The sequence below is a fragment of the Pipistrellus kuhlii genome, unplaced genomic scaffold, assembly GCF_014108245.1.
Source record: "Pipistrellus kuhlii isolate mPipKuh1 unplaced genomic scaffold, mPipKuh1.p scaffold_m20_p_70, whole genome shotgun sequence".
Taxonomy (NCBI): Eukaryota; Metazoa; Chordata; class Mammalia; order Chiroptera; family Vespertilionidae; genus Pipistrellus; species Pipistrellus kuhlii.
The window spans coordinates 1,102,972-1,119,074 of NW_023425574.1; the positions used below are offsets into that span (position 1 = coordinate 1,102,972).

Below are 16,103 nucleotides of genomic sequence, written 5' to 3' on the forward strand. Positions count from 1 at the left end.
TGGCGGCTTCCGGTCCAGGCGGCTTAACAGCCCCTGCGGCCTGTTGCTAGGATACCAGGGGACGTGGCCCCGCCCCCGCGCAGGCCCCGCCCCCATCCACACAGAGCCCGGGGCCTCAGTTAAGTCACATAAACTTTTATTGGAAACAAACAAGCTGCAGCAAAGTGACACTCAGTGCACGCTGCCCGGTGGGCGAGTGGGGGGACAGGTGGGCGCCGAGGGCCTGGGCCTGCCTGCTGGGTCTCGGGCCCTTTGGGCTGGAGTGTGCAGGCCCAGGTACAAAATACAAAAATAAACTCTGTGGTCCAGCCGTCCCGCCTCTTCAGTTCGTTGGGGCTGGGCAGTGGCTGTTCCCGCCAGGCCCCGTGCTGTCAGTGCAGTCTGGCCACAAGGCGGGCAGCGGGGCCTGGGGGGTGAGTGGCCGTCCGCAGGCTGGAACCAAAGGGCGAGGTGGGCAGCGCTGGAGCTGGAGCTGTGCCAGGGTCTGGCCAGCCACTGGGGAGGCCCTGGGCCCCTCAGGTGGGCAAGTCCAGGCCCTGGTAACGCCGGATGAAGCCGGGCCTCTGCTTCTCCTCCTCACATACAGATCACGGGGACTCTGAGCGGGGGGCACAGTGGCCTTGAGGAGCTAACACCTGGGAGACCAGGCAGAGGGCCCCACCCCGTCCTGCCCACCCCGCGCTCCGGGCAGCCCGTGTGCCGCCACCTTCACACACCTGTCCTCCATGGGGCTGGTCTCCTCGGATCCGCCCTCATTGCCTCCATCTCTGAGCTCCTCCTCCTCCTCCCCCAGCTCCATGTCCAACTCATTGCCTGCCTCGGAGGGTGTGTACGTGGATCCACTGGGGGACGTGGGGGAGCAGTCTTAGAACTGCCCACCCCGGCCTGCTGCTGCCCCCGAGGGGACAGAGTCAGGAGTGGGGTGGGCGCTAACAGGAAGCTGGGGGGCGAGGGGGGGACGGACGCCAACCTGATGGAGCGGCAGCTGAAGAAAACGATCCGCTTGAGCCGCTTGTTGTAAAAGAAGTAGTTGAAGGACCAGAGGCTGCCATCTTCCCCAAAGGGGTCTGAGTCCAAGTCGGGGTTGTAGCTGGATAGTGTGGAGTGAGATGGGTGTGAGGCCCCGGGTGCCGCCCGCACCCAGCGCCCACTGCAGGCACGCCAGCCCACCTGTAGATGTCGCACTCGGCCAGGCAGATCTCCTCGTCCACGGCGTTCCACAGCTGCGGCTTCAGGGCCCTGAAGTCCTCCCGCACGGCCGAGAACAGGCTGCAGTTGACGGCGTTCACCACCTAGGATGGGCACAGCTCGGCTGACCGGGTGCCGGGACGGCAGGCACGGGAGGGGTCGGGGCCACGGAAAACGGGGAGGACGGTGTGAACAGCTGTGGCTCACCCAGCTGAGGCTGGGCTCCCGGCTGAACTCGTGGCTGCGGGCCGCGCTGAAGTCGTAGTCGGGGCGGAAGGACTCGTTGAGCGTGGCGATCAGGTAGAAGAGGGTCTTGCGGCTGCACTTGTCGCTGAGGGGGCCCTCATCCTCGCCGCCTTGGCTCTTGCTCAGTCTGCACAGAGAAGCAAGCGTCAGCCCAGCACTGCCCTGCACCCCACAGCCCCCGGCGGGCAGGCCCTGCCCGGGCTCACCTGCTGGGGCTGAGGCCCGAGGTCTGGGGCGGGGACAGGGCCTCCAGCACGTGCGGCTGGCCTTCCTGGCAGAACTGCTTGAACATGTGCTTGTCGTCTCCCGCCATCTTACACGAGTAGCTCTCGATCCTGCACGGTGGATACAGGTGGGACCATGGGGCATGCCACCCCCGGTGCCACTCAGGGCCGGGGCAGAGGGAGCTCTGGGGCCTCAGCTCCTAGAGCCCCACCCTCACCTGCCAATGATGTGGGCATCTCCCGTCTCCACAGTCAGCTGTGAGTTGATGGCCTCAAAGCTTGAGTTCTCCAACAGCTTCATGTCCTTGGGGAGGGCGTCCTGTGCTCGGAGGGGCTGGTGCTGCCCTGGGGACCAGAGGCCAGTCCATGGGTGTCTGGCCCCAGGCCCTTCACCTGCAGCCTTCTCTCCGGTAAACGAAGCCCAGGTAAACAAGCGAGGCCCCTCCCACAGCCTGTGCCCAGGCCCAGGCACTGGCAGCAGGCGATGAGATCCTGTTACCTGAGAGTGGCAAGTCCAGGCCCCAGCTCAGCCACACCCCCTGCACCTCTTTGGAGTCCTGGGGTCAGGCTGGGGGCCCACAGGGATCCTGCTCACCCAAAGACTGCTGGGTTCGTCTCTTAACACTCCCCATCCCGGTTTGGAACCCCGACACCTGGGGCTCGGGCTTGAGGTCACCTGGACTACGCGATCTTCCCTGCTCTGCGGGCTGCTTTATAGCGAGGGGAAGAGGAAACCTGTAGGCTCCTCCGTTCTCCAAAGTGTGCCCAGCTTCTTCGGGAACGGAGGGAGGGCTCACGGCCTCGGAACGGCCCGGCCCAGTGGAACCCCAGCCTAGCCGCGGCGAACTACAAATCCCAGAAGGCCGTGCACCTCAGACATGCGCAGGGGCCGGCGCGAGGCCTGCTGGGGTCTGTAGTTCTGGAGGCCCCGATACGACGCCCAGCACCGGGCGGACACCTACTTGCTTGCTTTTCGCTCTATCTGGCCGGGCAGAGCCAGGCCGAGTCAAGTCGGTTGGTGTCGATGCGGGTGAGAAGTCGGTGCGGGCTCCGGGCAGCGCGGGCTCCTCAGGATCGGAGGGCGGCGCCGCGGCCTCCGCTCGGGTCGCACTGTATCCGGGGGAAGAAGCTCTGCGGCGACATCCCGTTACTCCCGGCCGTGCCGGCCGATCCGGGCTGCCACCGCGACATACCCTCGCCCCTGCACGACGTCCGACTATCGCGATGGACCTGCCCGCTGACCGCCACAGATCGCCTCAGCTAACGAGCTAGCGACCGACCGACCTCTGCCTCCTCCGGCCGGACAACAACAAGCGCCCGCAAGGCCCGGCCCCACGCCTCTGAATGGCCGGCTCCAGCCGCTGCGATTCAGAATTCGGAGAGCCATTGGGGACGTTACCCGCCGCTCAGTCCTGTCTTTTACAGCTACTGGCTGCAGCACCTGTCCGTCACTCTTCTCGCGCCGGAACCCTTCTTCCTCCCCAGCGCCCATTGGCCACGGCTCCGTGCCTGCCCCGCCCCCGGTGGCCGCCTGGTTCCCAGGAGAGGCTGCTGGATCTGTGCGGCGTGGGCGGGACCGGGCTGCAGAGCGCGGGCGCGGCGACCCCCGGAAGGGGCCTGGGCCGCTGGGCTGCAGCTCTCCGCTCGCCCTAGCCTTTAGGCGACGGGACCCGCGCCTGCCCTCTAGTCTTGGCCGGCGCATCCGTCCGTTACACTTTGCCCGGGCCCTACAAGCCTCCGGACCCAGCCTCCACCACCCGTGTCCGAGTCCCTTAGACCGAGTATATCCTGGGCAAAGCCGGGCGGTCCAATCCCCCCCTCTCCCCCACTCCCACCCCCGCCTCCACCTCGGGCTTCGACCCGCTGGCCGATCCGGAACCCGAGGCTCGCGGCCTCGGTTTCCGGCCGGCACAAGCGCCCGGCGGTCCCAGCCCACGGAAGCGAGGTCGGACGGCCGAGACGCGGCTGGACCGGAGATGGCGCCGCCGGCGGGCGGAGCGGCGGCGGCCTCGGAGCCGGGTTCGTCCACGGTGCTGCAGGCCGTGCACGCCGTCGTGAGGCCGCTGGCCGCCGGGCCGGACGCTGAGGCGCAGCTACGGAGGCTGCAGCTGAGCGCGGACCCCGAGCGGCCCGGGCGCTTCCGGCTGGAGCTGCTGGGCGCGGGGCCCGGGGCGGTGAGTGGGGGCGGCCAGGCCCCTCCGCTTGTCCCTGGAGTTCCCCATAGCCGGCCACCTTCCTCGCTTCTGTCTCCTCCTCTGTAAACTGGGATAATGGTGGCAGTCCTATAGTAGTTTATAGGACTGCTGTGCGGTTTCGTAAGAGAAGCCTTAAAGCGCTTAGGACGGCGCAGTGGCCCATCCCCGCTACCTGGTGCCTTCCGTCCCATGTAGCATGTGCTTGCGGAGAGGCATGAGCTTGACCTCTCCCGTCCCCAGGTCAGCTTGGAGTGGCCTTTGGAGTCCGTCTCCTACACCGTCCGAGGTCCCAGCCAGCACGAGCTGCAGCCTCCACCCGGAGGGCCTGGCACCCTAAGCCTGCACTTCCTCAACCCTCAGGAAGCCCAGCGGTGGGCAGCCCTGGTTCGAGGGGCCACGGCCGAGGGACAGAATGGTCAGTGCCGTGGAGCAAAGGTTCATGTGGTTGGCCAGGGGCTGTGTGGGAGAGCGGAGTAGCCCTGGCCCCGGGCTTGGATGGGGAAGGTAGTGGGAAAGTTGGGCCCGCTGGACCCACTGCTGGCCTTCCGGGAAGGTCCCAGGAGGAAACGGGGAAAGGGACGGGCCCAGAGCCGGGGCTGGAGTACCAGACCAGTGTGGAGGGCGGAGCAAGCAGGCCCAGGACCTGGGAAAAGTATTCAGTGGGAGAGTGACAGGCTCGGCTTGAGCTCCTAAAGGTTGGCATTCGTAGGGCGTGGTGCAGATAGGGCTGGAGAGAAGATGTTTCCGGAGATGCTTAGGGGATGAAGTTGGCTGGGTTTTGTGGGTGTTTAACTAGAAGAGTTAGTGGTTGAGACATAAAGACCGGGTCCAGAGAGGAGTCCTGTTTGGGAGAGCGTGAAGGTGGCCCCATTTTTATAATCGGGGGGAAGGGAGGGGCAGGGTTAACCAAGGTCAGCAGGAGAGAAGAGGCAGTGTGTCAGCTGGAAGAGCCCACAGAGGCATCCAAGAGCTGCCAGAGGGGCGGGAAGAAAGCCACATGGCGTGGAGTGGCGTGGCATGCCGTAGCCCGCAGCACAGTGTTTGCAGAGGAAGGGGAGCTTTCTCATGTCTGTCACCAGGAGGTTCCCTGGAACCGTCCTGGGCTCAGCACTCCCTTAGGCTTTGGAGACGGAGCATGAATAAAACTTCAAGTTTCTGCTCTTGTGCAGCTTTTGGTTCTAGAGGGGAGGCAGACGTAAATGAGGAAACAGAATTGTCAGAAGGTGAGAGGGAGGTGGGAAGGTGGCACCCCTGTGGCCAGAGAGCAGTAGGCACATAGGCCTTGAGGCAAGAGCATGCATTGAGGAGGGCCAGGCTGGTGCTGGGTGCTTGGGAGCCCTGCCTGTTTCAGTGGCAGAGAGCTCAGAATTCTGAGGGCCTGAGCTGCCTCAAATCAGGCGGGCTGGGCCTTACGTGGAGGGACGAGGGAGAGACGGAGCAGCCAGCTCTGTAAGGACGCCCGGGGCAGACAGTGCCTGAGCGGCTTTGTTTGGGATGGGAGAAGTCTGAGATGTGCTGATGGTAGAGGAAGGAGGGGATGGAGGTGCCTGAGGGCACCAAGGGGCGGCCAAGCTGACTGCAGGGCTCCTTTGCACCTGCTTCGATTCTCCCAAGTCGGGAATATCCCCGGCTGGCTGAGAGGGCCTGTGGAGGCTAAGAGAAGTCTAGCCTCCGTGGAGGAGGGCCCTGGGGGGACCAGATGGCAGAGGGTCCAGAAGGCTCCAGAGCACAAGAGCAGCTCCAGCTCTGAGAGGAGTCAGCAGGGACCCTTGGAAAGGCCAAGGCTTGAGGGAAGGCCCGGCTGAAAGTGTGGCCAAGGCAGAGCCCTGGCAGAGCTGAGGCAAGGAGGGAGGAGGCAAGGGTCCCGGACACCTGAGAGCAGAGGGCAGAGGCCCAGGTGAGAGGCTGATCTCGGGAGACCATCTGCTCACCCCACATCTTCCCTCCTAGGCAGTGACAGTCTGTCTCCAGCCCTGGGCCCAGACACAGGTCCTGTTTCCCCATCCAACCCCCCCGAAGTGCCCACACTCAAGGCCCCCAAGATGGATGTTCCCTCAAGTTCTGGAGACTTGATGGAGAAAGGTAAAGGCAGGTGGCCAAAGGGGGTGGGGCAAGCAGCCATGCCCAGCTGAGATGGTGCACTCTCTCCTGTAGAAGAGCTGGTAGGGCGCCTGGCGCAGGCTATTGAGGATGGAGATGAGAAGGGGGCAGCCCAAGCTGCAGCCATCCTGGCCCAACGTCACGTGGCCCTCAGTGTCCAGCTCCAGGAGAGCTGCTACCCTCCTGGCCCCATCAGGTGAGACCTGGGACTTTGTCCTCCCCCACCCTCCCTGGCACCCATCATCCTCTGAGCCGGAATTGTGGCCCAGGCTACAGGTCACAGTGGAAGATGCTTCGTCCTCTGCCCACGTCTCACTTCAGGTCCACCCCCACTGCACCATCTCGGCCCTCCAGGAGCAGGTGAGCACAGGGCCCGGGAGCCCCTCTGGAGGCAGGGACCCTGGGGACACTGCCTGGCCCTGACGCTCTGCTCCAGGTCTTCTCGGAGTTTGGCTTCCCGCCAGCTGTGCAGCGCTGGGTCATTGGCAAGTGCCTGTGCGTGCCCGAGCACAGCCTCGCTTCCTATGGGGTCTGGCAGGACAGGGACCCCGCTTTCCTCTACTTGCTCTCAGCCCCTCGAGAAGCTCCAGGTCAGTCCTTGATTGTGTTGGGGTGAGGAAGGTGGGGTACAGCTGACAAGGCCCTGAGCCCCCCCCACTTCCACCATAGGACGCAGCCCTCGGTGCCCCCAGAAGGTGGATGGAGAACTAGGCCGCCTGTTTTCTCAGACACTGGGGCTGCCCCGCGCGCCTCAGCCAGCCAGCTCCAGCCTCCCCAACTCCTTTCAGGTAGGCAGGAGCCAGGTGAGGCAGGCCTGGGCGGCTGTGGGCATCCGAAGGAAGGGGTCAGCAACTACTGTCTCTCCTCCTCAGCCCGGCTGGCCCTGCCCTTCCTGCACCTTCATCAATGCCCTGAGTCGGCCTGGCTGTGAGATGTGTAGCACCCAGAGGCCCTGCGCTTGGGACCCCCTTCCTGCAGCCTCTACCCAGCAGTCGCCCATGGTACTAGAGGAGGGGGAGGGGTGGGATGGGGAGGGCAGCAGAACAGCAAAATGACCGTCTTCCCCCCACCCCCAGGTCACAAGGAGAGAGGACGGTCCTTCCCTTCCAGGCCCGAGGTCCCTGGATGCCCTCTTGAACCTCTCAGGGGACCTCCACTGACTGCTCCCTGGGGACAGATCCAAAGATGGGGGAGGGGCCACGAGCCGAAGTCATTAAAGGTTCTGAGCCAGCTGAGTGCCCCTCTTTGTGCGGACTAGGCAGCGGGGAGGATGGAGAGCAGGCACAGCTCCACCCAGGAAGCTTGGCCGAGAGGGGCAGAGTCTGGCTCTCAGCAGGGCTGCCCAGCTGGGTCCAGGTAGCTACGCAAGAACTTACTTGGACCCAAGTCCCGTGCGTCCTACAGGCATGGTGCTGAGACATTTTCATCCACTGAGAAGCTTGCAGAGCCTACCCCCCACCCCAACTGCTGACCACTGGGCTAGGGCCCGCTGTGAGCGCCCCCTCAGCCACCATGCCTCCCCTCATCCACCAGAGCCCCTTTCCCTTCTTCCTCTCCGCTCTCTGCCCTCCCAGTTGGCCACCACTCCTTAGGGCTGCTCCAGCCAGATGCCTCCAGTTCCCTCCTGGGACAGGAGAAACTGGGGAGCCCTGTGCTGCTGCTGCGGCAACGTGTCCGTGGCCCTCCTGCCACTGGCAGACCCACTGCGGCCCCCTCCTCAGCTGCCTGTTAACTGCCAGGAGCACTGCACCCCCCCGAGTTCCCCCAGCATGATCCTTTCTCAGTGGACCCCTCCGGCTGTGCAGCCAAGAGACCGGAGCGTGCTGTGGGGGTGCCTTGCTTATCTCTGTTTCCTGAGCAGAGGTGAGAGCTGTCTCCCTCTCCCAGCCATACCCAGCCCAACAGAACAGCTCCCTCATCTCCTCCTGCAGGCCAGGCCCCTCCCTTTGGAATGTGGCCAAGGGCTCCCTTCAAGTGGTTCAACACACTGACACTTGGCTGGGTTCTCTGCGGATCCCTGGGCCATGGCCAGCCAGGCCCTTTCACCTCTGTGGCCAGGTGCTCCCTACCCCAACGAGAGCTGCCACCTTCTCTAACAGATCTCTGCTTCCTGTCCCACATCCAGAATGGAGGGCACCCCCGCCCGCAGTCAGTGCCACGCTGCACGAGACATTCCTGGGAGCTCCGAGGGAAAAGGTCTTCCTCTCAGAGTCTTCTGCAAACTGCACTCATCACACAATAGCCCAAGTGTGTCTATTGAGAAACTTAATTTATTTCCATGATAGAAGCTGAAGGCTCTGGAGCTCCAGCCCGGCCTCCTGCCCCTCCCCTTGTGTCCCAGAGAAGAGGGGCTTGGCCAAAGGGCCAGCTGGGGTTTGAGAGACCCAGTGGCTTCTTGGCTTGAAGGCCCATTCAAACAGGATGGCAAGCAGACCTTGAGCAGGGTCACTTGGGTGGACGATATGCCAGCTTCCGGCTCTTCAGTACTGACCACTTGTGCCGCTTCATGGCGTAGAGCAGAGGCAACAGCAAGCCCATCATCATCAACATCTGAGGATGAGACAGGCTCAGAGAAGGCAGGCAGAAAGGACCTGCCCAGCTCCCAGCCCCTCCCTCTGCCAGGCCCACGGTGCCCCCCTGCCCGATCCTTTCACCTTGAGCCCCATGCGTTTCCGATGGTCATGCTCTGGCTCGGATGCCCAGCGCAGGAAGGTACACACGTCCTTAGCTACCTGGGACATGGTAGCTGGGGTACCTGGGCCAAGGACAAGTGGTGAGGGCTACCCTTGGGGCCCCTGCCCAACCTAGGACAGCCCCCAGAGCACCCCTTCCATGGTGGATGGGTCCCTGCCCAAGGCTTCAAAAGGGATGGGACCCCCTCAGGACACAATGGCCTGAGCTGGACAGGGCAGTGAAGGCTGCTCAGACATGCACACAGTGTCCCAACCAAGGAGGACCCAGTGGGGAAAGTAGGGCCCAGGGTGCCTACCCTCAGGGTAGGGACCTCACCATCATCAAACTCCAAGACCTCGTCGTAGATGGGAGGAGCCATGCCGATGGACTGGCCAGGGAAGTAGGGGTTGAAGTAGAGGCCTTCTCGCAGCGACACCCCGGTGGGCGGCTCACAGTAGCCGGTGAGCAGGGAGAAGACATAGTCTTCACCACCATGTCTAGGACCAAATCCATGCCTCCTCAGCCTCTGGCCTGAGTTGGGCCTTCCCTCCCACCAGCTCCTGCAGGAAGCCTGCATACCTCGCTCGCACGATGTAGCTGAGGTCAGGGGGCACTGCTCCATTGTTGGCCGCTCTGGCAGCCTCAGGGTTGGGGTATGGTCTGGGAAAGTAGTCAGACAGCTTTCCTGGCCGCATGAACATCTCCCCGTCATCATTGGGGCCATCCTGAATCTCCACCTGCCACGGAGAGCACCATCACAACCCTGCCCTGTCCTCCACAGGGGGAGCCCCGACCCCTGGGCCCCCAGGCACCCCACCTCTTCAGCCAGGGCTTTAGCTTCGCTCTCGGTGTAGCACACGCCCACCAGGTGGCGGTAAGCCACGTAGTCCATGCTGTGGCAGGAGGAGCACACCTGCTTGTACACCTGGAAGCCTCTCCGGATGCTAAAGAGAGGGGAAGGGTTAGTGGAGCCCGGATCCCACCCTCCCACCCACTCCAGCCAAAGCCGCACACCTGGTGTGGTCCAGGGAGGAGAGGAGGCCGCGGTGAGACCACGGGTAGCTGGGGGGGTGCAGCTCCAGGTCGCTGGCACTCACGGCCGTATGCAGAGCCACAGCCAGTCCTGCACCCCCGGCCGCCAGCATGCCCAGCGCCGACAGCATCACTTTCCGGCCCCGGGACTGACCAGACTTCGACGACAAGAACACTGCCTGCAAGAGCCGCGCTCAGGGCCTGCCAGGACACCGCCCGTCCCCACCTGGGCTCCGAATCCCATTCATCGCCCAGCACGGGCCGCCTCCTGGGGCCGCCCAAAGACCGCACCGACCCGCGGACCCCTCGACCGGGAGTCCCCTGAGGACGCGGCGTGAGGCCGGGGATCACGCCCAAATGCACAGGGGTGCAGGGGCAGGCCAAGGTCACCGCAGCGGCCGAGGTCAGGCTGAGGTCACTTCAGGAGCCGGCCCCGTGCGGAAGGCGCGAGCCCGCCGGAACTGGACGCGTCCCCAGGAAGAGCCCTCAGCCCCGACCCCGCAGCGAGCCCGCCCGCCCGCCACCCCCACGCTCCGCACGCGACGCCGCGGCGGTTCGGAGGAGTGGGCGCCCCGCCCTTCATCAACGCCCCGGAGGCTCCGAGGCCAGCAGGCAGCGGAGGGCCGGCAGGGCGCCGTTGGCCGAGGCCGCTCCCCGCCGGCTGGCCCGCGCCCGGAGCCTCCCCGCCGTGACCTTCAGGGCTGGGGGCCGCGCGGCGGCCGGCCCGGGCCAGCGCTCACCTGAGGCGTCCGCAGCGGGAGCTGCCCGGGCCGCGCGCCGCACAGCAGGCCCCGGGCCCGCGCCCCGGGCAGCCCCGCGCCCCGCGGGCCCAGCACCGCCCCGCGAAGCGAAACCGCCGCCGCCGCCGCCATCTTGGCCTCTGCAGCGCGGCCGCCGCTCCCGACGGCCCCTGCGGCACCACAGGCGCTCAAAGCTCGCGAGACGCGGAGCAGGGGCGGGGCTTCAGGCCCTCAGTCCGGCCCAGGCGCGGCCGGGTCGCGTGCAGGGAGCCCGCGGTGGGCGGCGCTGTCGCGTCTCCCTGTGGCCGTGATAACGGACAAATCTGGGCTCCGGGCTCGGCGGGGAGGCGCCCCCAAGGCCCGCACCACCCCGTCTAGAGCCCACGGCGTCTCCTCGGCCACCGCGCGCTCTTATCCGTGCAGGTCCGCGCCGGGCGCGGGGGCGGGCGGGCGGCGGGCCCTGCTCCCGGGGGAGCCTCGGTCACCTGCCGCTGTAGGACGGCGGGACGTGTCCGAAGTGCTGGTGCGGGAACTGGTGGCTCCGGAGAAAACCGACCTTGGTGAGAAGTCACCGCACTGCCACAGTTCCGAAGGGAAGTGCTCAGGGTTTTATATTTATTCATCCTTTTTATAATTGACCCACATTTCTGCCATTTGACTTTTCTTAAAAAAACAAAACAAAACAAAAAAACACAAACCATCAAGTGACGGTGAAAATAAAAAATAAATAAAAATGTATTTTTTAGCTCTAGCTGGTTTTGCTCAGTGGATAGAGCATCAGCCTGGATTGAAAGGTCCCGGGTTCGATTCTGGTCAGGGCACATGCCCAGGTTTCAGGCTCGATTCCCAGTGGGGGCGTGCAGAAGGCAGCCGATCAATGATTCTCTCCCATCATTAATGTTTCTATCATAATCTCCCTCTTTGAAATCAATAAAAAGATATATATTTTTTAAATGGATTTTTTTTTAAAGTGACTCAAGGTTCTAGCTAGACCTTGGGGACCAGCAGGCCAAAGACAGGCTGGGAGTCAGTGGGTCTCCAGTGCCCTGGCCCCGCGGGGGGCCCACCCCCACATGCTGGACAAAGTGCACACGCCCCTCAACAGGGACCAGCAGAGACCTCTCTGGAGCGAGATCCAGAGAAAGCCCCTCCGGTGCTGGCCCTGGGAGTGTGCCAGCTGAGCCCCCACGGGGTCCCTGGGAAGACAAGAATACAGCCCCCCCCGAGTGCAGGGGTTGGCGGCTGGGGCTTCCTCCATGGGGCTCCTCAGGCCACAAGCAGTCCCGAAGGGACATTGGTCAGGGGTTGGCCCTCCAGGTAGCCCAGCTCTGCCTCCCTCCAACACGGAGGGCTGTGAGGACTGCACTCACAGCCTGTGGGGTGCTGGTGGGGCACCCGAGCCCTCCCAGAAGAGGCATTTCCAGCCTGAGATTTCCCCGATGATGGACGGGCCAGGGCATCACCAAAGGACCCTCCAGAACGGACACTGGGTCCCAGTTCCTTTCAGGGGACTCGGCACCAATAGCAGTTCTCTCCCTGCCAACCACCAGTGCCCTCCGCTGGGGGCTGCACCGGGGTCTGTTTCTGTGGGGGCTCCTGGGCCCCGTCCATCGTGGGTGGCTGGCCTGGCTCAGCTGAGCAAGATGGCTCAGGTGCTCCTCTGCTCCATCCTACGGCGCTCACAGCGAGGTCCCACCCCCGGCCCCACCCCCGGCCGCCTCTGCAGGGCTCCAGCTCCACACCCAAGCCCAATCAGCCCCAGCGCCGACGAGGGTGGTGGTGTAAGGTCTGGTGCCTGAGCTCCTGTCAGACACCCCCCTGCTGCCCGGGGTTTTCCCTTACCAGCCCTGTGCCCCCCACAGCACCGGACGGTGATGCAGAGACCTCTGGGGTTAGCAAAGGTGCCGCCCAGTACGGGGACCAGGCAGTGCCCTCCAGGAAGGAGCTGTGTAGGAATCCCAAGCCCTGCAGGCAGAGCTGCTCGCCCGCGGGCCTCGGAGCCCACAGACACCAGGTAGTGAGTGGGTCAGCAGCACAAGGGCAGCTCAAACAAAACACCTGTTTATTTCCTCGGAGGGCCACAGTCTTTGTGCCACAGGGCGGGCAGACATCACTTCCAGAAGAGAACGTTCCAGAAGAGCAGCCAGCAGGGGTAGAGGCCCAGCGCTAGCAGCGGGAAGAGCAGGGCGCCGTAGATGTGGTGCTCCAGCACGCCCTGGGCCAGCGCCGCCAGGAAGAGCTGCCAGCCCTCGGCCAGCGACAACGGGGCCTCTTGCAGCTCCCGCCACAGGAACAGGCTGCCCAGGAGCGTGGCTGCTGGACTTGTCAGCACCAGCAGGGCGGCATAGAGCGGCCTGGGGGAGGAGCAGAGTCAGGGCTCTGAGCTGGGGGCACAGGCAGGAAGCTGGTGTGGAGGGGACTGTGTGAAGGCATAGTCTGTGGTGAGGGGCACAGGCCCTGGGAGGCGGGGGAGGGGCACAGGGGGCGGGGAGGGCTGCAGGGAGGCTGACCAGTACATACCGGGGCCCAGTGGGCTCAGTGAGAGCAGCAGCAGGTACCATGGTGGCGGCCAGCAGGAAGCCCAGGGAGAAGTTGGTGAGGGCGATGCAGGCCAGCTGGAGGGCCAGGTAGATTAGGGCTACCAGCTTCAGTGCCATCCAGCCCCTGTCTGGGGCCTGTGAGCTCACCACACTGAGAGAGAAGGGGCTCAGAGTTAGCTACCTGCATGGCCAGGGCGCCCTGCACAGCCCACCCATCCCGCTCCTCACCGGCGGGCGTTGTGCGGAAGGGCGAGGCCGGCGGCGTAGATGGCCAGCAGCGTCAGCACCACAGCTTCAGCCTCGGCCACAGGGAAGTGCTGGGCGGCCACGTTCTGGCCCAGCACCGGCAGGACGTAGAGGGCCAGGCCCGTGGCCTGTGAGATTAGCAGGGGTGCCACGAGGGAAGCCAGCCCCACGCCCTGCAGGACACACAGGCGGTTGGAGATGGGCCCCGGGGCCAGGTGAGCCCAACAGTCCTCACCACCACCCAACAGCTGGGATGGAGTGACAGCAGTAACCTCCCCCCGCACCCCTGACCCTAGAAGCCCAAACGGAGAGCAAGAGTGAGGGATGGTCACCTGTGCTGGGGGGAGGGGAGGACTGGGTCCAGAGGCTGCCCCAGCCTCCTTAGGGCCCACTCCAGCCTCATGCAGCTGCATCCACAGTTCCAGGGCGTGGGCTAGTCAAGGACTCTGACGAGAGATGTGGTGGGTCTGCCCGGTGGGGAACGCAGGGATCCCCCTGCCTCCCTCACCCCGAGGATGGGGGGCTCCCCCTTGCCTAGAGTGGGGAGGACCTGAGGGAGGTGGTCACAAGGGGACTGTGGGGGCGCAGAGGATATCTTGAGACCAAGGACCAGGAGCAGGAAGCCGGCAGCAGGCATGTAGAGGCCGATGGAGACGAAGCGGGAGAGGGCGGGGAGCAGGTAGAAAAAGAAGGACTGGTGCAGGCGCTCCAGTAGGTGGTTGAGCTTTCGGAACATGCCCTCCAGAGCCCTGCAGGGCAGCGACAAGGTCAAGGCCGGCCAGGCCCCGGCACCCCCGTTACCCGCCCCCGAGCAGGGAAAGGGAGACCCAGAGCCACTTACTTGCCCACGGCCACCAGGTCGTACTTATACTGGCGGAAGCTGTTGATGCCGCGCAGGGTGAGCGCCTCCACACGGTAGCGCAGGAAGAGGCCGTGGGGGCCGTGGGGGCGGCCAGAGGCCTGCTGCAGGACCATGAGCAGCAGCGTCTGCAGACCCTGCAGCGGCCCGTCTACCGACGTCCAGTCCTGGGGCTGCAGCTTGGAGGGTTTGGAGACGGTCAGACACCACCCTGCCCGCCACGGGCCCCGCACCCCAGGCAGAGGGCTCTACCTTGCCCTGCAGGGTGCACAGCAGCCCCCCTTTCTGGCAGAAGGTCTGGAAGAGGTGGAGCAGGTCAAGGTTGGGCAGCTGCCCATTGAGCCCCTCCACGGCCACGTCAAGGCTAGTGACCACATCGCTGTTCAGCTCCAGGGCCACGGCTGCCTGGATGGCCCCAGCCCGGCCCTGCAGAGGGGACGACTGCATGCCTGTGGGAGAGGTGAGTGAGCCGCCCCTGGGGGCTGGTGAGCCGGGGCGGGGGCCGGGGATGGGGAGAGCACCCACCGGTGACGTTGACGTCGTGGTAGGCTTCCAGCCAGGCCTCGGTGCCCAGCAGGTCGTGCTCCGTCACCAGGAAGATGATGTCTTTGGCCCAGTAGATCTGCCCTGGGGGCCCGCGGCAGGGTCAGCAGCACGCGAGGCGTGGCCAAGCCCTCCCTTTCCAGGGGTAGCCCAAGACTCACCCCGGAAGTGGGCGGCCAGTGCCAAAAGCAGCCCCACCGCCTGGCTGTTGGGAGAGTCGGGGCCACAGGGCACGGTGAGCACCAGAGACTCGGTGCTGGCGGCGCGGGGGGCCCTCAGGATGCCGTACACGTTGGTGCCAGACACCATCTGCAGGCGGGATGGGCGGGGCGGCCTCAGCACGACCGCCCCGAGGTCCCCCGGCCCCGACCCGACCCCCAAGGCGCTCCCTGGTCCCGGGCTCCCCGGCCCCCAGTACGTAGCGCTCGTGGGTCTCATCTGGAAAGGGCAGTGTCCGGGAGAAGCTCTGAGTGTAGACCTCCAGCCCCACGGCCCGCATCGTCCGCTCCAGCCAGGCCACCGGCAGGGCCCTGCGCACAGACACTCCGGTAGGACCTGGCCCCGCGCCCCCGCGCCCCCGCGCCCCCGCGGGGTCCGCCGCTCACCCCAGCTTCCGGCGCTGGGCCGCGAAGTCGCGGGCAAAGGCGCGGGCGCGGTCTCCGCCCGCGAACTGCTCCTCCACCATGGTGGAGCCCATGGCGTTCTCCGACATGTAGGTGCGCTGGGTCAGCGGCGGGAAGGCCAGCGCGAGGAACCAGGCGATGCCCGCCGCGTAGCTCAGCACGCTGCGGGGAGAGGCCGGGAGACGGCGTCAGGGCCCCAGGGGCCCGGGGGCCCGGCCGCCCTCCTCCTCCTCCCGGGCCGAGGGGCGTGTCTGCGGGGCCTGGGAGCGGATCCCGCACCGCACCGGGCGGCAGTGCTGGGCCCCAGGGAGGCCCCGGCGCCCGCAGCCGGAGCTCGAACCCCGGCCCTCGGGCCCGCCCTCACCAGAGCGGCGCATTGAGGCGCAGCACCAGGCGGACGAGCGCGCGGCGGCGCACCGGGTCCGACAGGAGGCCCATGGCGGGCGGGGCGGCTCGGGCCGCGTTCCCGCAGCCGCCGGCCGGGCGCCCCTTCCCGCACACACGCCGGCTCCGCGCCGCCCCGCTTCCGGTCTGGGCGGCCGCGCACGCGCAGTGCCCGCCCCGCGCACCGCCCGCGGAGGGGGCGGGGCCGAGAGGGGCGGGGCTCCGGGCCGCAGCGGCCGCCGTGGAGGACCGCCCCGCCCAGGCCTCGGAAGGCTGGGCCCGCAGAGAAGGTGCTGGATTAGGCCGGTGCGAGGAAAACCCGAGGCTCTGCTGGGCATGGCAGGGCGGATGTCGGTGGGTGGGGGTCTTCTGGGGACCGAGGCCAAGGCTTTGGCAGACTCAGGCCTATGGCTGTCGGTCCCAACATGGCGGTGGGTGCCCAAGCGGAATCATCAGGTGAGCCCAGCACTGAGGTCATGGGGGTCAAAGGCCACAGGAAGGTGCAGATAG

At 65.7% G+C, this 16,103-nt stretch overlaps 4 protein-coding genes across 6 annotated transcripts; 1 reads left to right on the forward strand and 3 right to left on the reverse strand.

The window, feature by feature from the left end:
* Positions 1-119: 119 nt before the first annotated feature.
* Positions 120-2,960, reverse strand: MAF1 (MAF1 homolog, negative regulator of RNA polymerase III). The gene is made up of 8 exons (XM_036422618.2): positions 2,621-2,960; positions 1,877-2,003; positions 1,641-1,769; positions 1,396-1,561; positions 1,171-1,292; positions 971-1,090; positions 717-842; positions 120-598 (listed from the first exon to the last, which is right to left on the reverse strand). The coding sequence occupies exons 2-8, from the start codon at positions 1,957-1,959 to the stop codon at positions 577-579; spliced, it is 768 nt and encodes a 255-aa protein (XP_036278511.1). The 5' UTR covers positions 1,960-2,003; positions 2,621-2,960; the 3' UTR covers positions 120-576.
* Positions 2,961-3,149: 189 nt separating this feature from the next.
* Positions 3,150-7,183, forward strand: SHARPIN (SHANK associated RH domain interactor). Of its 2 annotated transcripts, none has more exons than XM_036422606.2 (9): positions 3,150-3,832; positions 4,094-4,268; positions 5,804-5,935; positions 6,008-6,149; positions 6,223-6,313; positions 6,390-6,543; positions 6,623-6,741; positions 6,826-6,954; positions 7,030-7,183. In XM_036422606.2, the coding sequence occupies exons 1-9, from the start codon at positions 3,635-3,637 to the stop codon at positions 7,111-7,113; spliced, it is 1,224 nt and encodes a 407-aa protein (XP_036278499.1). In that variant the 5' UTR covers positions 3,150-3,634; the 3' UTR covers positions 7,114-7,183. The 2 variants fall into 2 exon arrangements, with proteins under 2 accessions (XP_036278499.1, XP_045431887.1); XM_045575931.1 differs by having other exon boundaries at positions 6,011-6,149.
* Positions 7,184-8,205: 1,022 nt separating this feature from the next.
* On the reverse strand, positions 8,206-10,562 carry LOC118710171 (cytochrome c1, heme protein, mitochondrial). The gene is made up of 7 exons (XM_036422617.2): positions 10,399-10,562; positions 9,641-9,837; positions 9,444-9,570; positions 9,206-9,363; positions 8,963-9,123; positions 8,608-8,708; positions 8,206-8,503 (listed from the first exon to the last, which is right to left on the reverse strand). Exons 1-7 carry the CDS (start codon positions 10,528-10,530, stop codon positions 8,399-8,401), a joined length of 981 nt encoding a protein of 326 aa, XP_036278510.1. The 5' UTR covers positions 10,531-10,562; the 3' UTR covers positions 8,206-8,398.
* A 1,866-nt stretch (positions 10,563-12,428) lies between these two features.
* Positions 12,429-15,755, reverse strand: GPAA1 (glycosylphosphatidylinositol anchor attachment 1). Of its 2 annotated transcripts, none has more exons than XM_036422572.2 (12): positions 15,574-15,755; positions 15,192-15,371; positions 15,005-15,116; positions 14,748-14,895; positions 14,569-14,670; positions 14,296-14,492; positions 14,026-14,222; positions 13,780-13,933; positions 13,517-13,612; positions 13,167-13,357; positions 12,919-13,089; positions 12,429-12,777 (listed from the first exon to the last, which is right to left on the reverse strand). In XM_036422572.2, exons 1-12 carry the CDS (start codon positions 15,645-15,647, stop codon positions 12,444-12,446), a joined length of 1,956 nt encoding a protein of 651 aa, XP_036278465.1. In that variant the 5' UTR covers positions 15,648-15,755; the 3' UTR covers positions 12,429-12,443. The 2 variants fall into 2 exon arrangements, with proteins under 2 accessions (XP_036278465.1, XP_036278466.1); XM_036422573.2 differs by having other exon boundaries at positions 12,444-12,752; positions 15,574-15,754.
* Positions 15,756-16,103: the final 348 nt, after the last annotated feature.

Excerpts from the sequence above, each read along its gene's own strand:
- LOC118710171 (XM_036422617.2), bottom strand. The coding sequence starts at position 10,530 with ATGGCGGCGGCGGCGGCGGTTTCGCTTCGCGGGGCGGTGCTGGGCCCG. Across the intron at positions 9,838-10,398 it reads TCCCGCTGCGGACGCCTCAG|GCAGTGTTCTTGTCGTCGAA; the intron begins GTGAGCGCTGGC and ends CGGCTCTTGCAG. Across the intron at positions 9,124-9,205 it reads AGCTACATCGTGCGAGCGAG|ACATGGTGGTGAAGACTATG; the intron begins GTATGCAGGCTT and ends ATTTGGTCCTAG.
- SHARPIN (XM_036422606.2), top strand. The coding sequence starts at position 3,635 with ATGGCGCCGCCGGCGGGCGGAGCGGCGGCGGCCTCGGAGCCGGGTTCG. Across the intron at positions 3,833-4,093 it reads TGGGCGCGGGGCCCGGGGCG|GTCAGCTTGGAGTGGCCTTT; the intron begins GTGAGTGGGGGC and ends TCCCGTCCCCAG. Across the intron at positions 5,936-6,007 it reads TGGAGACTTGATGGAGAAAG|AAGAGCTGGTAGGGCGCCTG; the intron begins GTAAAGGCAGGT and ends TCTCTCCTGTAG.
- MAF1 (XM_036422618.2), bottom strand. The coding sequence starts at position 1,959 with ATGAAGCTGTTGGAGAACTCAAGCTTTGAGGCCATCAACTCACAGCTG. Across the intron at positions 1,562-1,640 it reads TCGGGCCTCAGCCCCAGCAG|ACTGAGCAAGAGCCAAGGCG; the intron begins GTGAGCCCGGGC and ends TTCTCTGTGCAG. Across the intron at positions 1,091-1,170 it reads GCCGAGTGCGACATCTACAG|CTACAACCCCGACTTGGACT; the intron begins GTGGGCTGGCGT and ends CACACTATCCAG.
- GPAA1 (XM_036422572.2), bottom strand. The coding sequence starts at position 15,647 with ATGGGCCTCCTGTCGGACCCGGTGCGCCGCCGCGCGCTCGTCCGCCTG. Across the intron at positions 14,223-14,295 it reads TGTGCACCCTGCAGGGCAAG|CTGCAGCCCCAGGACTGGAC; the intron begins GTAGAGCCCTCT and ends AAACCCTCCAAG. Across the intron at positions 13,934-14,025 it reads GACCTGGTGGCCGTGGGCAA|GGCTCTGGAGGGCATGTTCC; the intron begins GTAAGTGGCTCT and ends GCTGCCCTGCAG.